The sequence below is a fragment of the Muscardinus avellanarius genome (assembly GCF_963383645.1).
Source record: "Muscardinus avellanarius genome assembly, chromosome: 1".
In the NCBI taxonomy this organism is placed as follows: Eukaryota; Metazoa; Chordata; class Mammalia; order Rodentia; family Gliridae; genus Muscardinus; species Muscardinus avellanarius.
Window position 1 is genome coordinate 65,211,218 of NC_137786.1, and position 21,754 is coordinate 65,232,971.

At 36.6% G+C, this 21,754-nt stretch overlaps 1 protein-coding gene across 2 annotated transcripts in view; it reads left to right on the forward strand.

Annotated features, from left to right (window-relative positions):
* Positions 1–21,754, forward strand: part of SCAMP1 (secretory carrier membrane protein 1) — a gene marked incomplete at both ends in the record, with an annotated part of 103,343 nt that overhangs the window by 32,527 nt on the left and 49,062 nt on the right. For both annotated transcript variants that reach the window (XM_080703809.1, XM_080703808.1), the window contains 4 exons: positions 13,315–13,413; positions 14,348–14,456; positions 15,957–16,085; positions 20,697–20,856. In XM_080703809.1, the coding sequence (XP_080559935.1) occupies positions 13,315–13,413; positions 14,348–14,456; positions 15,957–16,085; positions 20,697–20,856 (497 nt within the window). The remainder of the gene's footprint in view (positions 1–13,314; positions 13,414–14,347; positions 14,457–15,956; positions 16,086–20,696; positions 20,857–21,754) is intronic.

Consider the following 21,754-nt stretch of genomic DNA (forward strand, 5'->3'; position numbering starts at 1 on the left):
AGTAGCTGAGCCTGGCTTCAAACCTGCGTGATCCTCCTGACTCAGCCTCAAGTACTGGGATTACAAGTATGTGCCACCACGCTCGGGCTGGTAGGTTTAAAAAAAAAAAATCCATCCCACTCTATTCTTGCATGAATGTTTTTTCAGGAAGTCAGGTATAATTTTTTTCTGACTCTATAGGTAAAAATTTTTTCCCCCTTTGACTTTTGGGATTTTTTCCTTCTTCATGATATTGTGGATTGCACCCAGGGGTGCTCTGCCACTGACACCCATGACCCTATTTGTTTATTTGTTTATTTATTTATTTTTAGACAGGGTTTCTCTATAGTTGGCCTTGAATTTATTATCCTCCTGTCTTACCCTTCAAGTGTTGGGATTGTAGGTATGTGCCACCATGCCTGGCTTTGGAATTTTTCTTTAATTGGTTTTTTTTTTCTGTAGTTTCTGTGTAGGTTTCTTTTTTTGTTTGTTTGTTTTGGGGTTATTTTTTTTCTCCTTGTATTTATTCTGCTTAGTGCTTTCTGAGCTTTCTGGATTCTCAGTTTGATGTCTGATATTAACTTGATAAGACTCCAGCAGGTTGGCACTGGTGAGCGTATTCTAGTATTTTTCAAAATGGTTATTTTTCCTTTGCCTCATGACAAGTACCAGGGGATTTTTCTCTGATAGGTACTATGAGAACTTAGTTGACTTTCTGAAGGAAGAACTAAAGTGTGTGTGGAGGGTCATCTTATGATGAGGTCTCCCTGGAGTCTTCTTTTGATTGACCACCCTTGTCCACACTAAGCCTCTGGCAATTCGTGAATTACAGTTCACGTTTTCCCACCCCAGTACTAGCTCCTGCTGCAGGTTCATAGTGTTTTTGCTCTGGATTCTCTAGTCTGCTTTTCCAGTCTTTGGGCAGACATTTGCCCTTTGCCCTATGACCCCTCCCTCCCTTCCTTCCTTCCTTCCTGTCTTTTTGCGGTACTGGGGATGGAACCCAGGGGCATTGTACCTGAGCTACACCCCAGCCTCTATTTTTTAGTCCTTTTATTTTTATATTTGAAACAGGAGCTCACTGAGTTGTGAAGTACTTTTCTAAATAGCTGAGGCTGTCCGTGAACCATGATTCTCCAGTCTCTGGCTCCCGAATGCTGGGATTACAAAGTGTGCACCACCACACCAGGCCTCCCACCTTTCTTAAGGTATCAGAGTTGCTGGTTTTTCAGTTGGTCCATCTTTTTATTTGTTATTGGAATATTGTGCCAAATTCTAAACTTTTATATGTAGAATTGGAAATTAGAAGTCCCCTATAATAGCTTTATTTTTTTTTTTCAGAGTAAAATTATGAGTTTTTGTTTTTTTGTTTTTGGCAGTACTGGGGTTGGAACTCAGGGGCATTCTACCTCTGAGCTATGCCCCAGCCCTATTTTTTATTTTTTATTTTGAAACAGGGTCTCACAGAGTTGCAAACGGCCTCACTAAGTAGCTGAGGTTGTCTACGAACCCGGTTCCTCCTGTCTCAGCCTCCCGAATGCTGGGATTACAAGCGTGTGTCACCACGCCTGGCTAAAATTATGAGTTTTTATCCTCCAGCCTGTCATCAGCACCCTTGTGCCTCTTTGCTCTTCATGTTTTCACACACACACTCTCTCTGGTGTGTGTTTCTGTCCAGCATGCTTGTCTTTCTCCTTTGTGCCAGGCACTCTGTTGACTTTGTACTGGCTGTACCCTCTGCTTAAAATGACTCCTCCAGGTATCTGTTCCCTGCTCAAATATTTCTTAGCCACCTTTGTAAAAATTTCCCAGTCCACTTATACTCATGACCTATGTTTTATAAAATGTATTATGTAGATGCTTTGCAGGGTATTTGTTATCATGTGTACTGTTTATCTTCTACTACCTGATTATAAGCTTCTTAATAGTAGGGCTATTTGCTTGTTTTGTTCATTAATGTATCCCATGTTCCTGTATCTCTTTGTGGCTCCTTTTACTTGATCGATGAATATTTGATGACTGTATGAATGAATGTGAATGATCATGCTTGTGTTCCTTTGTGTTACGGATTGGGAGAGTATGGTTATAGGGAAACTGTTCCTGGGGACCCCTGTTAGGGTCCTGGACACAATTTTCCTCAAACCACAACAAAACCCTAAACAACCAAAAACTGAAATAAACCGCGGGTTCTTGTCCTGAGCTAAGGATAAATATACATAGCTTGGACAGTTGCTGAAGATTTAAAGAAGTTTATTAAAAAGATAGAAATACAGAAAATAGTTACAGCCCCATGCCAGAATGGCATGGGGGGAGGGTGGTCCGGGCCGGTTCACTCCCCCCGCCCCCGCAAGATATAGCACGTGGACCAGACTTTTTATACCCATGACCTCCATCTTGTTTGTGTGATTCTGACTTAGTGAATGTCCCTGTAAGGTACCTCCCCCAGCAAGGTGTGGCAAGGTGTCTCCTTTCAGGAAGGTTGACTCCTCCTCCTGTCAAAGCTAGCTTATCTAATCATGTAGATCTGTCTTTAGAAGAGAAAGGCCTAGTTCTCCTCTCCTATTGACTTGCTAATTACATTTAGCTAAGTCAATCTAAGTTTCAGTAGCTGTTTGCTTCCTGACTTAAGCCAAGCCTTTCTCTCTCCAGGTCTGCCGCCATTTTGACACAATTATTTTTGAAATATATTAATAATCAGAGCTTTCTCAAATCTTCCTAGGACATTCCCAATACTGGTACACTTTGTGTGCCTTTTCTTTTTGGAATCTCCCATCCTGGCATTTCCCTTCTTCTCTTGTGCACCATTTCCCCAAATAATTATTCTAATCTTTCAAAGACCTGTGTTAGAATAATTACCTATTATAATAAAATTGTCTCTCTTAGTCCTGATTCTGAGATTAGTATGTTCAATTGTCCTCACCCTTAATACCAGAGGGATCTACGTTAAGCATAGCCACAATTATCTGCTGAGTCAGAGACTGTTAAAAGAGGTAATCTACAAAAGGCTTTAGAATTTTTTTTTGGCAGTGTTTTTTTTTTTTTTTGGTAAAAGAATACAATAGTAGGTTATAGAAGCTGTCTTAGAAGGAAGTTCTTAGAATTGAAGGTGTCTAAGAATCACCCTGTGGGGCTTGTGAAAAATGTTAGCTAAAGACAGGAGGATGGCAGGTTTGGAGACTGACCTTAGCAACTTAGTGAGACTCTGTTTTAAAATAAAAAATAAAATAGGGCTGGGGGGAGAGCATCGCTCAGAGGTAGAACCACTCTGGGTTTATTTCCTACAGTACTACAAAGGATCAAAGAGTTAACTAGTTAAAAATTTTAAATTCTTTCCCTTTACTTTATCCCCTCAGGTTCTCTGCCCAGAGTTGGCATTTTCAGTAATTTCCAGGGGTGTCTGATTGAGGAGATACATGAATACATCATAGGAAATATTTCTAAGTTTTCTCAGGATCAATAAGAGGAGAAAGCAAGGGGACGTTTTCTGGGATACATGTTTAGAATATTGAGGAAAATCAGAAAGGAGGACAAATGTTTGTTTATGTATGACAATGACAGCTCTGGACTTCCCATGCCTTGAAGGGGTATTTGATATCTGTTAGGGTTTGACGAAGATGATGTTATGGTTTTGGGAAACTGTCCCCAGGGACCTTTGTTAGACCCCTAGGAATAATTTCCCAAAGAAAACACAAAAAAACAAAAAGCACAGGTTCTTGTCCTGAGCTAAGGATGGATATGTAGTAGCCTGGACTCTGGCTGAAGATTTAAAGGGGTTTATTAAAAAGATGGAAATACAGAAGACAGTTACAGCCCCATGCCATTCAGGAGTGGCATGGGGGGTGGTTTGAATGAATTCACCAAAAATCCCTGGATGCCGAGTATTCTTATAGGCAGCCCGATCAGATCTGTGGCAGATCCTGTGATATGTAGGTATCCTGCTTTGTCTCTAACCCAGGTATCCTGCTCTCAGACCCAACCAGATCCCCCCCCCCCCCACATCTGGAGCAGGGTGGAGGGCAGCTCTGCCTCTGTCTCCAGTATAGACTCCTCCCACACCTTTTGTTACACTCCAAAATGTGTTAAATTGCTTATAGGGAATCTAGGATTTCTTCACATCCTGGAGGGAGTTTGCTTCTCTTCAGAAATGTAAAAAGGCCCTAGGCTTCTTCTGTTCCTTTGCTAATTATCCATGGTGAAATCTGCAGCCCTCTCCCCTCAGCTCCTGGCTTTCTTCACTACCAAAGATATATTTTAAAATTGAAAATCTTTCCCAATACTAGCTCATTAATACATTTTAAAACCTCTTCCCAATATTGGTACACATATCTAGCCTTTTTTTTTTAATGAAGCACCTTAGAATTTTCAATGCAGAGAGCTCACTATATTACAGAAAAGTTTATCCACTATTGTATAACTATGACTATTAAAATGTTCTTAATTCTATTGAGGTAATATATATACTTTCTGTAATTTTTATCTATCAGTCTTAGTTAAATTGGGTAAAGACATATAGCATATAAATGTAGTAAGATGATTTGTGTTAAAATATCAAAGAATTATGACCCCTTAATTTTTTCCAGACATATTTTAAAATCTATTCCTTATTTATGAAATTTCATCAACCACAGGAGAAGGATATATAGCCTTGTTCTTTCAGACTTTTGTTTTGTTTTTGGTGGTACTGGGGGTGGAACCCAGGGGCTTTTCTACCTCCAGGCTATACTCCCAGAACTATTTTATACTTTATTTGGAAATAGGGTCTCACTAAGTTGCTTAGAGCCTCAATAAATAGTTGAGGCTGGCTTCGAACCTGTGCGATCCTCCTGTCTCAGCCTGACCAAGCGCTGGGATTACAATAGTGTGCAACCACGCCCTTCTCAGACTTTGTTTTTGAGTATGTATCTATAATCCATTCTCTTATCCTCTTCTTGGATTGGATATGCTCTTTTTCCCCCTCTTTGTTTTTCCTTTGCTACTGAGGATTGAACCCCGGGATATTTTAGCTCTGAGCTATAACCTCAACACTTTTTATTTTGAAACGGGGTCTCACTGCAAGGGTCTTGGCTAAGTTCTTGAGTCTGGCTTCAAATCTGCAATCCTCTTGTCTCAGCCTCCCAAGCACTGGGATTACAGCTGTGAACCATCACACCTAGCTTTCTAGTTTGCTATTTGTTTTATTTCTGGGCTATCTGAGTTTCCTAGAACTTCAAGTTTTTCAAATATTAAACAAAATATTGCTGTAATATAGTTGCAGTTTGTCAGAGGAACTTGTGTCCTATTAGTATATCAGTTGCACTAAAGTGCTCTCTTTTTCCCTACAGATTGTTTTTTTTTATTGATAGCTAGAGTTTTTTTTTTTTTTTTTTTTGCTGTTATTGTTTTTTGGTTTTTTTTTGCGGGTCTGGGGATGGAACCCAGAGGCATTTGACCTCCGAGCCAGAGCCACACCCCCTGCCCATTTTTTATTCTTTATTTTGAAACAGGGTCTCACTGAGTTGCAGAGGGCCTCACTAAGTAGCTGAGGCTGTCCGCGAACCACGATCCTCCAGTCTCGGCCTCCCAAATGCTGGGATTACAAGCGTGCGCCACCACGCCCGGAAATAGCTAGAGTTTTGATGAATATAAAACAAAGACTATATTCTATGAAGTATCCAGTAGGACTGAGGGGTCTTCTTTCGTGCATTTCAATTTTCCATATGGTATCATTAACCCACTATTCCTAAAGTAGATGTTCCTTTTGTGAGGGTTTATTGGTAGTAATTCTTTTAATGTTTGTTGTTATTTCACCTTGGTTCTATAGGGGTGGAAAGGGAGGATTATTTTCCTCATCTATCATAATGGTTATGGCAGATGTACCAGTATTGGGAATGGCTTAGGAAGATTTGAGAAAGCTATGATTATTAATATATTTCAAAAATTGGGTGAGGGGCAAATCTGTGCAAGGACTTGGTTTCTGCCTAAAAGCAGGCAACCATTCCAATTTAAATTAACATAGCTAAAAGGTGATTAACAAGTCAATAGGAGAGGAGAAGTAGACCTTTCTCTATCTAAAGACAGATCTTAGGAGAGGAAAAACCGAGGCCTTCCTCTATCTACAGACAGATCTACCCAATAATCTAGGGAGGATGGAGCAGGGTTTGACCTTGCCCTTCATGAAAGGAGACACCTTGCCACCCCTTGCCGGGGGAGGTACCTTACAGGGTTAAAAATGATGTAATAACAAGGGAAATGGAAGTAGATCTAAAAAAACTACATGGAATGTGTTATGGATTGGGAGAGTATGGTTTGGGGTTAACTGTTCCCGGGGACCCCTGTTAGGGTCCCGGACACACTTTCCCTCAAACAACAACAAAACCCAAAATGACTAAACACAGAAAAAAAACCGCGGGTTCTTGTCCTAAGCTAAGAATAAATATGCATAGCTTGGACAGTTGCTGAAGATTTAAACAAGTTTATTAAAAAGATAGAAATACAGAAAATAGAAATACAGCCCCATGCCAGAGTGGTATGGAGGGGTGACTTGAATAATACACCCAAGGGATCACAAGTGGACTCGACCTTTTTATACCCATGACCTCCATTTTGTTCACGTAATCCTGATGTACTGACCGTCCCTGTAAGGTACCTCCCCTTAACCCTGTAAGGTACCTCCCTGTTAGCAGCTCATTATTTTTTTTTCTAATATCTTTTTGTTAAGATATACTTTTATTAGTACATTGCTATCTCATATCATAATGAAGTTCAGACTAATAGGGACATACATGCACACAGCACTTGGTGAGCCTTCCCCTGGCTCTCCCATTTCTTCCCCTTCCCATACGTGATACTGAGATTGGCATTGGCAACTTCATATATGTACATAATGTCAGTGGAAGCAAGCGTTTCCTTCATTAGTTCTGCCTCCATCTCCCAGACCCCCTTTGTCATTCCACTGAGGTTTTTCCTCCTCTATCAAGTCCCTCTTATATCCTGATTACTCCCTAGCTTCCACAGATGAGAGAAAACATATGACCCTTCACTTTCTGTGCCTTGCTGATCTCACTTAACATAATGTTCTCTTAAGTCCTTCCATTTTTATGCAAATGATGTAATATTGTTCTTTATTGCTGAGTAGAATTCCATTGTGTGTACATCTCATAATTTTGTAGTCCATTCATCTGTTGATGGATATCTAGGCTGGTTCTATGATTTGGTTACTGTGAATTGTACTGCTATAAATATGGATAGAGATGTAGTACTCTAATATTCTGATTTTGATTTCTTTGGAAAGATATCCAGGAGTGGTATAGCTGGATCATATGGTGCTTCCATTCCCAATTTTCTGAGGAATCTCCACACTGATCTTTATAGCACTAACACTAATTTACAATCCCACCAACAGTGTATAAGAGTTTCTGTTTTCCCATATCCTGGACAACATTTATTGTTGTCTATATTATTGATGATTGCTATTCTTATTGGGGTTAAATGGAATCTTATTATAGTTTTTATCGTATCTCCCTGACTGCTAATGATATTGAATATTTTTTATATATTTATTGGCAAGTTGTATTTCTTTGTTGAGTATTTAATTAAACCACCCATTTATTGATTGGGTTAATTTTTAGTGTTAAGTCATTTAAGTTTTTTGTATATTTTAGATATTCTCTGTGAGAGAAGTAGCTGGCAAAGATCTTTTCCCATTCTCTAGGCTTTCTCTTTAGACTCTTGATGGTTTTCTTTGCTGCACAAAACCATTTAAATACCATCCCATTTACTAATTATCAATTTCTTGAGCTTTGGGGGTCTTATTGATGAAGTTTCTACCAGTGCCTATATGTTGGAATGTTGGTCCTGTGCCTTTCTCTAGTAATTTTATTCTGTGGTCAAATTTCCAGGTCTTTAGTCCATTTTGAGTTGACTCTGGTGCAAGATGAGAGGTTAAATTCCCTTTTTCTGCAAATGGATAACCAGTTTTCCCAGGATCATTTGTTAAAATGGCTATCTTTTCTCCAGTGTATATTTGGAACCTTTATAAAAAATCAACTGATTGTGTATGGATTAGTTTCTGTATTTTCTGTTTTTTGGTCTGTGTGTCTGTTTTTGTGCCAATACCATGCTGTTTTTATTACTATAGTTTTGTAGTATAATTTGAAGTCAGATATCATGATGCTTCCTGCCTGATTCTTACTGCTCAGACTTACTTTGGTTACTCTGGGTCTTTTGTTTTCCCATATGAATTTTAGTACTGATTTTTCTAGCATTGTAAAGAATGACATTGGTATTTTAATAGAGGTTGTATTGAATCTATAGATCACTTTTGGTAGAATGGTCCTTTTGATAATACTTATTCTGCTTATCCAGGAACATGGGAGGTCGTTCCATTTTCTAATATCTTCAATTTATTTTTCTCGTATTTTATAGTTTTCATTGTAGAAGTCTTTTACCTCTTTGATTAGATTTATTCTTAGTTACTTTTTTAGGCTATTGCGAGTAGAATTATTATTTTGTTTTTGTTCAATTTGAAGTCAGAAAGGGGTAAGCAATGCCATCTGAATGAAGCTTTATTGTAGTTTGTGCTCAAACACAAGAGAGAGAGTACACAGGAGACCGTTCTTGAACTGCTCTCTAGGGACGAGAGAAGCAACGATTTCAGACAAAAATCGCAGGCTCATACTGGAGCACAGTCAGCTATTACATAAGATCTCAGGATTTCTGTATGCATCTTGTCAGATCTTTGCTCCCAACACTGGAATTTGCACTTGACACAGCAATCTGTACATGTGTGTCAGATTTGTAGACACTCAGCTCACAAAAGATTCTGGAGGTGTTCACTACTACCAGCTTGCTGAGGCCATGAATCAGTCAAATTCATGCATATTGTGCATGTGGGGGTTGTGGGAAAGCTTGGGAGGAGTCAGCAGTTCTTAAACCTGGCTATCGGTAGAAACTTTTTTAAATTTTTTTTTGGTGGTACTGGGGTTCCTGGAAGCCCTTCTACCTCCGGGCTACACTCCCAGACCCATTTTTACATTTTATATTTGGAAACAGGGTCTCCTAAGCCAGCGTGCGTGGCTGGCTTCGAACCTGCGCGATCCTCCTGTCTCTGCCTCCCAAGTGCGGGGATTACAAGTGTGCGCCACCACGCCCGGCTTTTATTTATTTATTTATTTATTTATTTATTTATTTTATTTATTTTTTATTTTTTGGTGGTACTGGGGTTCCTGGAAGCCCTTCTACCTCCGGGCTACACTCCCAGACCTATTTTATATTTTTGAAACAGGGTCTCTTACGCCAGCACGGCTGGCTTCGAACCTGCGCGATCCTCCTGTCTCCGCCTCCCAAGTGCGGGGATTACAAGTGTGCGCCACCACGCCCGGCTTTTATTTATTTATTTATTTATTTATTTATTTATTTATTTATTTATTTTTTATTTTTTGGTGGTACTGGGGTTCCTGGAAGCCCTTTTTCCTCCGGGCTACACTCCCAGACCTATTTTATATTTTTGAAACAGGGTCTCTTACGCCAGCACGGCTGGCTTCGAACCTGCGCGATCCTCCTGTCTCCGCCTCCCAAGCACGGGGATTACAAGCGTGCGCCACCACGCCCGGCTCGAAACATTTTTTTAAAAAGTAGTTTGGCCGGGTGTGGTGGCACACGCTTGTAATCGTAGTACTTGGGAGTCTAAGATGGGAGGATCCTGCAGGTTTGAAGCCAGCCTCAGCTACTTAGTGAGGCTCTCAGCAACTTAGTGAGACCCTGTTTCCAAATAAAATATAAAATAGGTCTGTAGCCCGGAGGTAGAAAACCCCTTGATTCCATCCCCAGTACCAGAAAAAAAAAGCTCATAGTTGTGTGGGAAATCTTGGGGGAATCAGGGCCCTCCCAGCTCTGTTACCTGCATCAGCTTCCAAGCTTTGTTTCCAGTCTGTTAGTGCTTTGGTTGATGGCATACCTTCAAGGCTCTGCTCTCTTGGATTTATAGTTTCTCCTACTTTATGGCCTCCTAGGATTTATTGTAGCTCAGCCAATTATTTATAATATTATTTAATTAAAAATTAACACAGTAGAGCTGGGAGTGGTGACACATGCTTGGAATCCCAGTACTTGGGAGGCTGAGACAAGAGGATCATGGTTCAAAATATTTAACCCAGTAATTTAGTTATTATATACCATAGGTATCTACAGATATATGGTCTGCTGTTTTGTCAGAAACTTCAATCTTGAGTAACTTGAGATATATATTGCTAATATGTGCAGAAGTAAACACTTGGAGAAGAGTTAGCAACTGTCACCAAAATAGGTCTTTAATTATTATGACAAGAAGTCTTCTAGAGTTGTACTTGACTTGAGGTGGCTAATCAAGTGTGTTGTGGCTGAAGAAGATACTGGGTCTCAGGGATAGAGATTTAGCTAACATCTACAAATGTAAAGAAATTGGTCAGATAATAGATGTTAGATTAGTGTCAGTGTCATTCGAGATTTGTTCTTCAGCATTTATCAGTGTTGCTACTCCACAAGCAATTATGAGCTTATAATAATTGTCAAATTAGTAGCCTAACCCCACCTTTGTTCTTATCTACTTATTTATTGTACTCAATACTTCATTTTTATTTAAAACAGTAAAACATTAATACTAAAGTTTTGGCTGAGTAAGTTCTTGGGTAATTTATTCTGTGCTTTTTCTAAGATATACTGTCAAAATCGACTTTGCCAGGTACTTTATTTAGACAGTGTTTTGTTATTGCTGCTTATTAAGCCAAGCAGGTAGGACTTTAGGATCATGCTTTTCTAGTTGGAAAACAGGACTGATTACCTTCAGTTTTTCTGCCTATAGGTATTGGGGTGGGGAGAGTAGACAGGTGAAACAAGGAATTTATGATTCAGTAACAATATTATATAGGATATTAAAATACAAAAACTTATTAATCCCACCATCCAGAAATAATCACTATTAATATTTTGATCTGTTTTATACTTTTATATACAAGATGATTCTATTATATATTACTTTGGTTTATAATTCGCTTTCTCTCTCTCTCTCTTTTTTTCTTTTTTCTTTTTTTTTGGTGGTACTGGGGTTCCTGGGAGCCCTTCTACCTCCGGGCTACACTCCCAGACCTATTTTTTATACTTTTTATTTTGGAAACGGTCTCTTAAGCCAGCAGGGCTGGCTTCGACCCTGCATGATCCTCCTGTCTCTGCCTCCCAAGTGCAGGGATACAAGCGTGCGCCACCACGCCTGGCTTAATTTGCTTTTTATTACTTAATGTCCAACCTTTTTCATTTTATTGAATATTATTTCAGAATTCTCTGTTTCTGTCTCTGTCTCTCTGTCTCCTTTTGTGGTACTACGGATTGAACTCAGGACCTCATGAATGCTGGGCAAGAACTCACCACTGAGCTACACTCCTATTTCCCTTTCAGAACTTTCAAGTATCTATATAATATACTCTCTGATGTTTGGATCATAATTTTTATGACCATTTCCCTACTGTTGGGCTTTGGATTATTTCCAGGTCTGCTTTTATAAATAAAGCTGCAGTTAGCAGTGTTGGGTAACTACAGCTTTGTTTATACATTTGTAAATAGCCTATCTTGGGATATTTTTAAAAACTAGCTATCCATGGGACACAGGGTATAAATGTTTCTGTAGCTCTTGATACATTATGCCAAATTGTCCTTCAAGATTTTTATATGTGCTAGTTTATACTATTAAGTGTGTGGGAATAACCATTTTGTTTCATCTTTTCCAAAATGTTGTGGTAATCCCATGGTTATAATTTTAAAAATAATCACATTACATTGGCATTTTTAATTACTAATGAGTTTGAATTTTTATGTGTTTATTTTTCTTTTGTGTTCAATAATGTGCATGTTGAGGTATTTTATTATGTTCATTTTTTATTCAATAACATGTTTTATTTTCTGTTGCATGTGTTGCTTATTATATATAATAAATATATTTATAGATATATGTTTTGCCCTTTAATCTTGAATCTTTATTATGAAATACTTTGTGTTATCAGACTTACAAATTTTTATGTAGTCAGTTACATTCTTATTGTGATTTTACTTTTGTCATTTCTTTGAAATGTTTAGAATGGTTTTTGAGGTACTGGGTATTGTACTCAGGAGCATTCAACTTCCAAGCTATACTCTTAGCCCTTAAATTTTTTTTTTAAATTTGGAAACAGGATCTTGCTAAGTTTCTGAGAGCCTTGATAAATTGCTGAGACTGATTTCAAACCAGAGATTTTACTGTTTTAGCCTCCCAAGTACTGAGATTATAGGTGTGTACCTATACTCAGTTATAAGTTTTTTTAATTTTAATTTTTTTTTGTGGTACTGGGGTTCTTGGAAACCCTTCTACCTCTGGGCTACACTCCCAGACCTATTTTATATGTTTTATTTTGAAACAGGGTCTCTTAAGCCAGCGAGGCTGGCTTGGAACGAGCGTGATCCTCCTGTCTCTGCCTCCCAAGCGCAGGGATTACAAGCGTGCGCCACCATGCCTAGCTAAATTTTAATATTTTTAATCCATTTGAAATTTATTCCGTTGAGTTATATGGATTTGATTTTCCTCCCTCAAATTTAAGAATTGACCAAGCACCATTTTGATAGTTGTTTCTATTCCTATTGATTTAAATGTTATCTTGGCCAGGTTTTTTTTTTTTTTTTAAATATATACCACTGAGTCAGTGTTCTCATTGCTGTGAAGCAAATACCTGACATGCAAAACTTAGAGAAAGAAGCATTTGATTTGGAGCTCACAGTTCTGGAGATTTCAGTCCATGTTAGGTTGGTTTCCAAGCTGTGCCCGTGGCTGCAGGTCCTCAAGGCATCATGGTGGGGAGGCAGAGAGAGAGGGTGAGAGCTTATTGCCTTCTCATGGTGGCAGGGAAGAAAGAAGCTGCCTGGCCTATGAAGGGAAAGACTATTCATGGCAACGCCCCCAGGAGCCCACCTCCAGCCATGTCCCACCTCCACACATGGCTACAGTGACTATATAGTTTAACACATGAGCTCTGGGGGATGTTTTAATTTTAATTTTTTTTGATATGCTTTTAGTGGCGCATTATAGTCTCACATCATAATGTAAATCATGTTGACAGTGACATACACACACATATGTAAAATGTGTGGCATAATTTTAAACATAGTAGGTAGCTTGTGCAGTTGAGAAATGAAGGAATTTGAGAAAATGAAGATGGAAAACTTAAGCAGCTCTTTGTAATACACATGAAGAAAAGAGGCAGATTTGGGGATTTTGCTTTTTATTTTTATTATACCTTTTGAAAGAAGTTAAGCTGGTTCTCTGTGTTATGTACTTTGTCCTTTTCTTAATCTTCCTAGCCTCCACCAGGCAGCGTGAAAATGCCTAATGTACCTAATACACAACCAGCAATAATGAAACCAACAGAGGAGCATCCAGCGTACACACAGATTGCAAAGGTTAGTTTATGTTAACATTAATGATGTAAGTTTATTTTGAGAATTACATTATCAAAAATATTTGCTTTCAGAGCAGAATAATTCTTTTGTACTGTTACATTCTTTATTTTTAAACATTTAAATCACTTTTGAGTCTGGATTTAGCATTGTCACCCTATAAGTACTCCTCTGTCAGTTTCTAACACTTGCCTTTTCCCACTATTAGGATAATCAAATTTATATATCATTTTGGCATATAATTTATAAAGTGAAATTTTTTTACCTTTGCTCTCAACCTTTAATGCATTTTAAATTGTTACCTCTACAGTAACAATGATAGAGTAATAGATATTATTGGGAGAGGATTTATAATGGCTGAGGAATGGATAGCAGGAAGAGAAGGAAGATGGCAAAAGTCCTAGAAAAATAAAGTGAATAAGTTTCCTGGCATCACATACATGCAGATAGGGTTACAGACCAGAACTTCTTAAGCATGGCCTTCTTTTAAATCCATGTCTTATGATATTTAAGGTATTCCTGTATTACTGGGAGCATTGTAAGCATTTAACCCAGTTTGTCAGAGTCAGTTCAATTCCCCTTTTATCTGTTTGTTCATTTTCTTCCCCTTGACTCTGTTCTTACTCTCATTTAAGCACAAAGGTCACCTTTGTTTTATTCCAGATTACTGTAGGACTTTGATTACTTTTTCTGAGAGGGACTTTCCTGCCCTGTGGACAAAATACTCGTATTGAGGGTTTTCATAACCAAAAAGTCCCAAATGAGCCAAATATCCACATAATATCTCCTGAAACTATAGTCTTTCATGAATTCCTATAGTTTGGAAACACATTTGAATTAGGTTTCTATCATATCACAGAGAATAGGAGATAGCATATGCATGTTAGAGTATTTTATGCTTCTGACAGCCTATTTATGCCTGATTTTTTTGGTTTAGGAGCATGCATTGGCTCAAGCTGAACTTCTTAAGCGCCAAGAAGAACTAGAAAGAAAAGCTGCAGAATTAGATCGTCGAGAACGAGAAATGCAAAACCTCAGTCAACATGGTAGTTCTTGGAGAAGTTTGAAATATAAATGTCTATCCTAGCTTTGTTCATTTGGTTTGTGGATAAAACCCTGCCCTGTTTTCCTGTTCTAGTAAAGAGATCAGACACAGGATATTGCCTACTTGATACTCTAGCTTTCTGATCTTGCTGATTTGCATAGTGTTTTGATAGATTAGAACCGTGTTGGCCCCATTACAGAGAAAGTGAATGCAAACCTGAGACCTTTGGTTCATTCTAAGTCCAGGAGTCTGTGATTCCACACTTGGGCTCTCTGTGGGTCTGTTGAACCTTTATGAGTACATTCAAGTGTGCTCCACATTTGATTATTAATTTATTCAGGCCAGTTTCAAATTATTTGTCCCAGTCCTCACAAATACATCTTACTTGTTGAAACACATTAAAAAAAAAATAAATGTAGTGACCCTTGGAAGCCCAGGGTATTTATATGACTCAAAAAAAAAATAAATCAGTGCTGAATTATTTGCTATGAAATCTATTTGAGCTATAACCACCAAAGGTAATTAAAACAATATCTGAGGGAAAACTCATAATTTCTGGATAAGAAGTGATAGGGAGCTAGGTAAGTCATTGTGGTACCTGTCATAGTGATGGAATAACAGGCTAGGACAATGATAATAAACAGAACTATTTCTTCCTCACCTTGTATATGTTGGTCTAGGGCCTCATGAGAACAGTTTATCCTGGCTCATTTTCTAGCTCCCAGCATCAGAGATAGCATTTATAGCAGGTTTAATTTGGATCCGTTTCTGAAATACCTATAACTTAAATCTGACCTATTTCTTAGCACTACTAAAATTATTTCTATGATGGATATTTTAATAAAGGTAGTAACAAAGAGTGGGAAATTAAGAGTTACACTTGTGCTGGGTAATCCCAGTACTTGGGAGGCGGGGACAGATGGATCATAGCTTCAAGGACAGTTTTAACAAGTGAGACTCTATCAACCTAGTGAGACCCTGTTTCAAAATAAAAATAAAATAGGGCTGGCGATGTAGCTCGGAGGTAGTATGCCCCCTGGGTTCAATCTCCAGTAGCACTGAATGGATGAATGAATAAAAAGTAAATGAATGGGTGAGGGTGGATCTCAGGTAGAATGCCCCTAGGGTCTTAGATCTTTAAAATCTTATTTTTATGGCAGTCAAAACATTTGTCTCTTTACTTTCTTTTTTGTTCTTGGTTTCTCCTGTACATTTTAAATGGTACCTGTTAAACATGATATGATATGAAAGTGGAAAATTAGCATCTATTATTTATATATTCTAAAGTGCTAATATGAAAAAAAGTAAAAACAAAAAGTTTGGCTTTCATTTTTACAGGAATATAGAGACATAGTGCTACATTTTTAAATATCACCTGTTAAAGCAAAACGGGTGATATTTAAAATATCAAAATAATATAGGCTTTCCTCAGCCAAGGACAAAACAAAAATAAGAATAGAACATATTTGATATAAGTAACTTCTTTTTTTTTCATTTACAGGCAGAAAAAATAATTGGCCACCTCTTCCTGACAATTTTCCTGTGGGACCTTGCTTCTATCAAGATTTTTCTGTAGACATTCCTGTAGAATTTCAAAAGACAGTAAAGCTTATGTACTACTTGTGGATGTGTGAGTATAGAACAGATTATTAATTTGTTGACAGTTTATTTTTTTTACTAAAATCCTCCAGTTTTGTAATTGATACATTGAAGATAGTATAGGAATTAGTCTTTTTCTGTAGCTAAATATTTTTTTGTGTGTGTGGGTCTGGGGATGGAACCCAGCGGCATTTTGACCTCTGAACTACACCCACTGTCTTATTTTTTATTCTTTATTTTGAAACAGGGTCTCACTAAGTTGCGAAGGCTCTCACTAAGTAGCAGAAATTGTCCATGAACCACGATCCTCCGGTCTCAGCCTCCTGAATGTTGGGATTACAAGCGTGTGTCTCCACAGCTGGCCTCTATAGCTAAATCTTTATAAGCATAATTTTCAAAGTGAAATGTCATATATAGACACTTCAGAATTGTACTGTATGTGACAATGTAAGTCCTTGGCTGAGGAAAGCCTATATATTGAGAACTGGTTTTTTTTTTTTTTTGTAAGGAAAGGGAAACTGCTCTGTCATTTGGGTAGGATTTTATAATGGTTGTTTTTTTCTTAAAGGATGTTATCTAGACAGTATGCTTTGAAAAAAATATGCATAGTATTTTTATGCAGAGGAAGATCATTTAACTTCTGTTAAATGTAGGCATTATGGGTTTTTTTTTAAAAAAGGACATAAAATACTAAAACTAATTTTAAAAATTGTTCTGAGTGCAGCTTACTTTTCATTTTCAAGTGGTTGCGAATTGTTTTATTCTTGAAAGTACTTAAGTAATACAGTACATTTTATTGACTAGAACAGTAGAGCATACGTTTTAGGCTGTGATGCTCATATTGCTTTGAATATAATTATAACTCATGGGATACTAAAATAAATGTTAAGCTGTTAACAGTTTTACTGTATGTATACAGACTTCCCACTTACTCTTCTTCGTTTTTATTTCAAACAGTAGTCTTAACCATATTTGATATCATTATGTTGATAGAGGAGATAGCAATTGTGGCTTCTTAGCTAAGAAATCACAACTTAGCTATACAACAGTTGGGGTGATGGGTAATTTGTAGGATACATTCTTAATGAAGGAAAACTTTATTTTTATTTTGTGATTAATAAGATTTTTTCTTTCTCCTAAAGAGATGAGATAATTTTCTTCAAAATCTTTGAGGGGCACTCTTTACGTAAACTAGGTGAAGTTGTTTTGGAATAAGAGAAGCAATTTCTTTTGGATAGTACTTTTTTCTTCTGGATAGTACTTTCTTTACTCTTAGTTTCTTGTTGAGATTTTGTTGTGGTCTAACATCTTGCTGAATTCCAGTGTCTGTATAATATTTAAAAACTTTGTTACTACAGATGGAACCCAGGGGCATTTTACCTCTGAACTACACCCCTATCTCTCTCTCTCTCTCTCTTTTTTTTTTTTTTTTTTTGAAACATGGTCTCATTGAGTTGTAGATGGCCTAAGTAGCTGAGGCTGGCTGTGAACCTGCGACTCTCCTATCTCAGCCTCCCAACTACTGGGATCAAAAGCATATGCCATCATGCCTGGTTTACATTTTTTTAAATTAAAGGTATGATTCCATATATGTATATGCTAACCAATTCATATATTTCATTTACTATGTCCTAAATTATATAATGTGTTTATATTATATGCATGTTATTTTATTTTTATTTTTATTTTTTGGTGGTACTGGGGTTCCTGGAAGCCCTTCTACCTCCGGGCTACACTCCCAGACCTAATTTTACATTTTTATTTGGAAACAGGGTCTCCTAAGCCAGCGAGCACAGCTGGCTTTGAACCTGCGTGATCCTCCTGTCTCTGCCTCCCAAGCACGGGGATTACAAGCGTGCGCCACCACGCCCGGCTCTATATGCATGTTTAGTTTTTTTTTAAATAGGCAGAAATTGGCCTAACATTTTTGGCATAAGTTTTTTGACTTAACAAAAAGTGTGTGTGTGTGTGTGTGTGTGTGTGTGTGTGTGTGTGTGTGTGTGTAGGGAAATAGGGGTTAGAAGAAAAGTATGTGAGGAATTTAGTGTATAGAGATCAAATGGGGAAGATAGTTAACTTTTAACTAAATGCTAATGGTTTCAGAATACATTGGTGTTGTCTTAGAAGTAAATAATGTTTGGAGTCTGTTAGAAATCATATAGTTTTCCTCAATTCTGTTCAATTGGCAGATCTGTTAACTGATATTAAAGAGAACTCAAGATTCCAGTTGGTATTCTATTTTGAAGGAACATTTTTTTGGAACAAAGTATTACTAGCTTAGTAATGTACCTAAATTTTATAGAATATGGGCTGTTTTAGTAAATTATTTCAATAATTTATTTTCAAGAAGTATCAACCTCTTGTTGATTTGGGGTTGAATAATGCTTTCATACTATAATAATTATGCCAAGAGCTAACATTTGTTGAAGATTTATTTCATGCTAGTCAGTAGTGCTAATCACTTTATGTGTATTATCATGTTTAGCTCAGTAGAGCTCTTGCTGAGCATATACAAGGCTCTGGGTTCAGTTGTCAGTAACACACACACGTAAGAGTGTGCGTGTGTAAGAGAAATATTACTATATCAACCCTTTTTTGAGCAAATTTTTAATTAAAAGGAAGAAAGATCGAACAGTATACCATGTTGGGTATCTATATTTAATTCAAGAACTTATTATGAAGAATATTATAATGATAGTGTAAATTTATGTCTTCTAATACCAGATTTGAGTGCCTAATAAAGCAAATTGGAATTTTATACAAAAGAGTTATTCAGCTTGCAAATCTTGTTAACAAAATGGTCTAAGGATTTTCTTCTAAGGACTTTGGAGTCTACCAGCATAGATTCATTGCTTCCTTAAATTGGGTTGAAATTAGTAATATATATCATGCATTTCACATTACTTTGCCTTTTATACATTTTTTTGGTCTCTGCATAAATGGACAGATTGTTCAGTAAGTAGCCATAGACAGTCTTCATTGTTACAAATAAATGAATTACTGATCATGGTTATTGGGTAATATAAAAATATTTAGAAAAAACTTTATAGATTATACAAAATTAAATTTATATATATTTTTTTACTTAGAAGAATTTCTGTGGATTTCAAAACATTTTTATTTCCATGGATTAGGTGATAAACCTTTAAAATTTTATTCTATGAATATTAAAATTTAAGTTAGTGTTAACATTTAAAACAATTTTAGCCAGATGTGTTTACAACAGAATAATTTTCTATTTCACAGAATTTTAAAAATTCTACTTTTAGACCATTACCAAAACTACCTTTATTTTGAGGAAAAAATTTTTGTAAATTTTTTGGTAAGCTAGCTTTCATGAGAATTCTAATGGGAATACAATAGTAGAGTTTCTTTTGTGTGGTAGAAGGGAATGAAATCTAGAAGCTAGAAGAACTGCCATTTCTTTAGCTAAAAAGTGGATGCTCATGAGGTGAAGTAATTGACTCTATTACATGGCTATAATCTAGGTGTCTTCACTCATCCTCTGGAGCTCTTTCACTTGAGAGTTTATTTAGTGGATGAGAGCGAATCTAGAACATCCTGGAATATGTGGTTTTATACTGTTCCAATTCCATTGCTTAATGATTTTGATTTATAAGGTGATTTTTAAATTTGTTTTTAATGCATCTTGTTTTTAATATTCAGATTTAATAGGTTTTTCATTTGTTCTTTTAATTCAAATCATAGTTTGTTAGCATACTTTTATTATATTGATAATTTACATATTACAGTATTTTAGTTTTCATGAGAATTTATTTCCTATAATTCAGCTCATGAATACATTAAAAAAAATCTTTCAAAATCCATTAATTATAATGAGTCGCTGCATTTTTTAGGATCATATGTAGTGAGATGTTACTTAGTTTTTTTGTTTTTCATCAGTCAGTGAAAGTCATTCTTAACAGTGTAGGGAGGGAGAGTTTACAAGATGTATGTGTATTACCTAAAGAAGAGGCCTGCTACAGCAGCTGAAATGCATCATGCTTTGCATATTGAGGAAGGTTTAGTGGGGTGGTGTTAATAACCTTAATCCTTTACCAAAAGGATTTTAGCTTTTTTCTCAGGATTTTAAGCAAAGAACAATTCTATAAAACTGAGTTAATAATCTTTATAGACATAGATGAATTGATAATCCTTATAGATTGCCTATGTACTCACTGGAAAATGGTACTCTTATTTGTATTTTTAGTCCAGTTTTTAGTCTCTAACCCCATTCTATAAAAATCAAGTTTTGAGTATAGGATCTTTTTCCTCCCAAGTCCCAGTTCTTTTCAAAGCAAGCACTTTTTTTTCTTTTGTCTTAGATCAAGAGCCACATCGCAAGATTCCTTCTCAGGGAAGTAGCCCGGAAGGTAGTGCTGTTTTGGTTAGCTGTACAGTTGCCTATTGGAAGGAGAGAGAAAGTCCACAGAAGTTTTGCCAGTGGTACATGTGTTAGGAGTCACTTTTCTGTATATACTATTTTCACATAAAATATGTAAGAAATGGTACTTTGAAAACAAACAGAAACATGGGGTCGAATGCACTTGTTCTTGGTAGTTTTTCATTTACAATTTTTGTTGAATTGATTAATAAATTGAATGTAAACATTTCTTTTCTATTTTGTTTTCTGATTCCACAGTCCACGCTGTAACACTGTTTCTAAATATCTTCGGATGCTTGGCTTGGTTTTTTGTTGATTCTGCAAGAGGGGTTGATTTTGGATTGAGTATCCTGTGGTTCTTGCTTTTTACTCCTTGTTCATTTGTCTGTTGGTACAGACCACTTTACGGAGCTTTCAGGTAAAATGTGTGTATTTTTAAATATTCTCGTTAAAATATGTGAAGTAAATAATTTGTATTTCACCATTAAGGGAAAATGGACATATTTTCATTAGAAATTTTTTATTTTTATTATTTTATTATATATCTTCTGAAAAGTCTAACATAATATGCCTGTGCATTCATTGAATCATAAAATTTCATTCTTTTATCCTCACTTGAATAAAAGGTTAAACATGAAAATCAGTGAAGGAAAAATAAAAATGGTTTTAGATTTTAGTATCTGTAAGTATTCTATTTCATACAGTACGCTTGATTTTAAGAACTATTTGGCCTCTCATCTTCCCCTCCCCCATCTCTAGAATCACAAAATTACAACTGGTGATTATAATCTTACTCTTTAAATGAAGTGAAGTGGTAAGGTCACTATACATACAGTGTTTTCACTTAGAAACTTGGTAATTCCATGCCAATTCTTTTGGTTTTTCAAAGGTAGTGACGACAAAATGAACTATAAGATTTTATACAGCACATTTTTATCAGTGGTTAAGATTAAGCTTCAGATACTTAGTGAAACTCACTGCAACTTAGTGAGACCCTGTTTCAAAATAAAAAATAGAGCAGGGGGTGTAGCTCAGAGGTAGAATGCCCCTGGGTTTCATCTACAGTATCGCAAAAAAAAAAAAAAATTAAAAAATATTAACAATTCCTAAACACAGTTTTGTGGGATATTAATAGGTATTGGGTAAAAATAATTCACTGGCTTAATAAATTTGTAAATATCTAGCTAATAAAAGGGAAGAAATTGGAGCTGGATGCACTGCTTTCCCCTTGTCCCAGTTAACTTGGGAGGCTGAGGCAAAAGGATCATTTGAGCCCAGGAAGTCTAGGACAGCCTGGGCAGCATCGTGAGACCCCA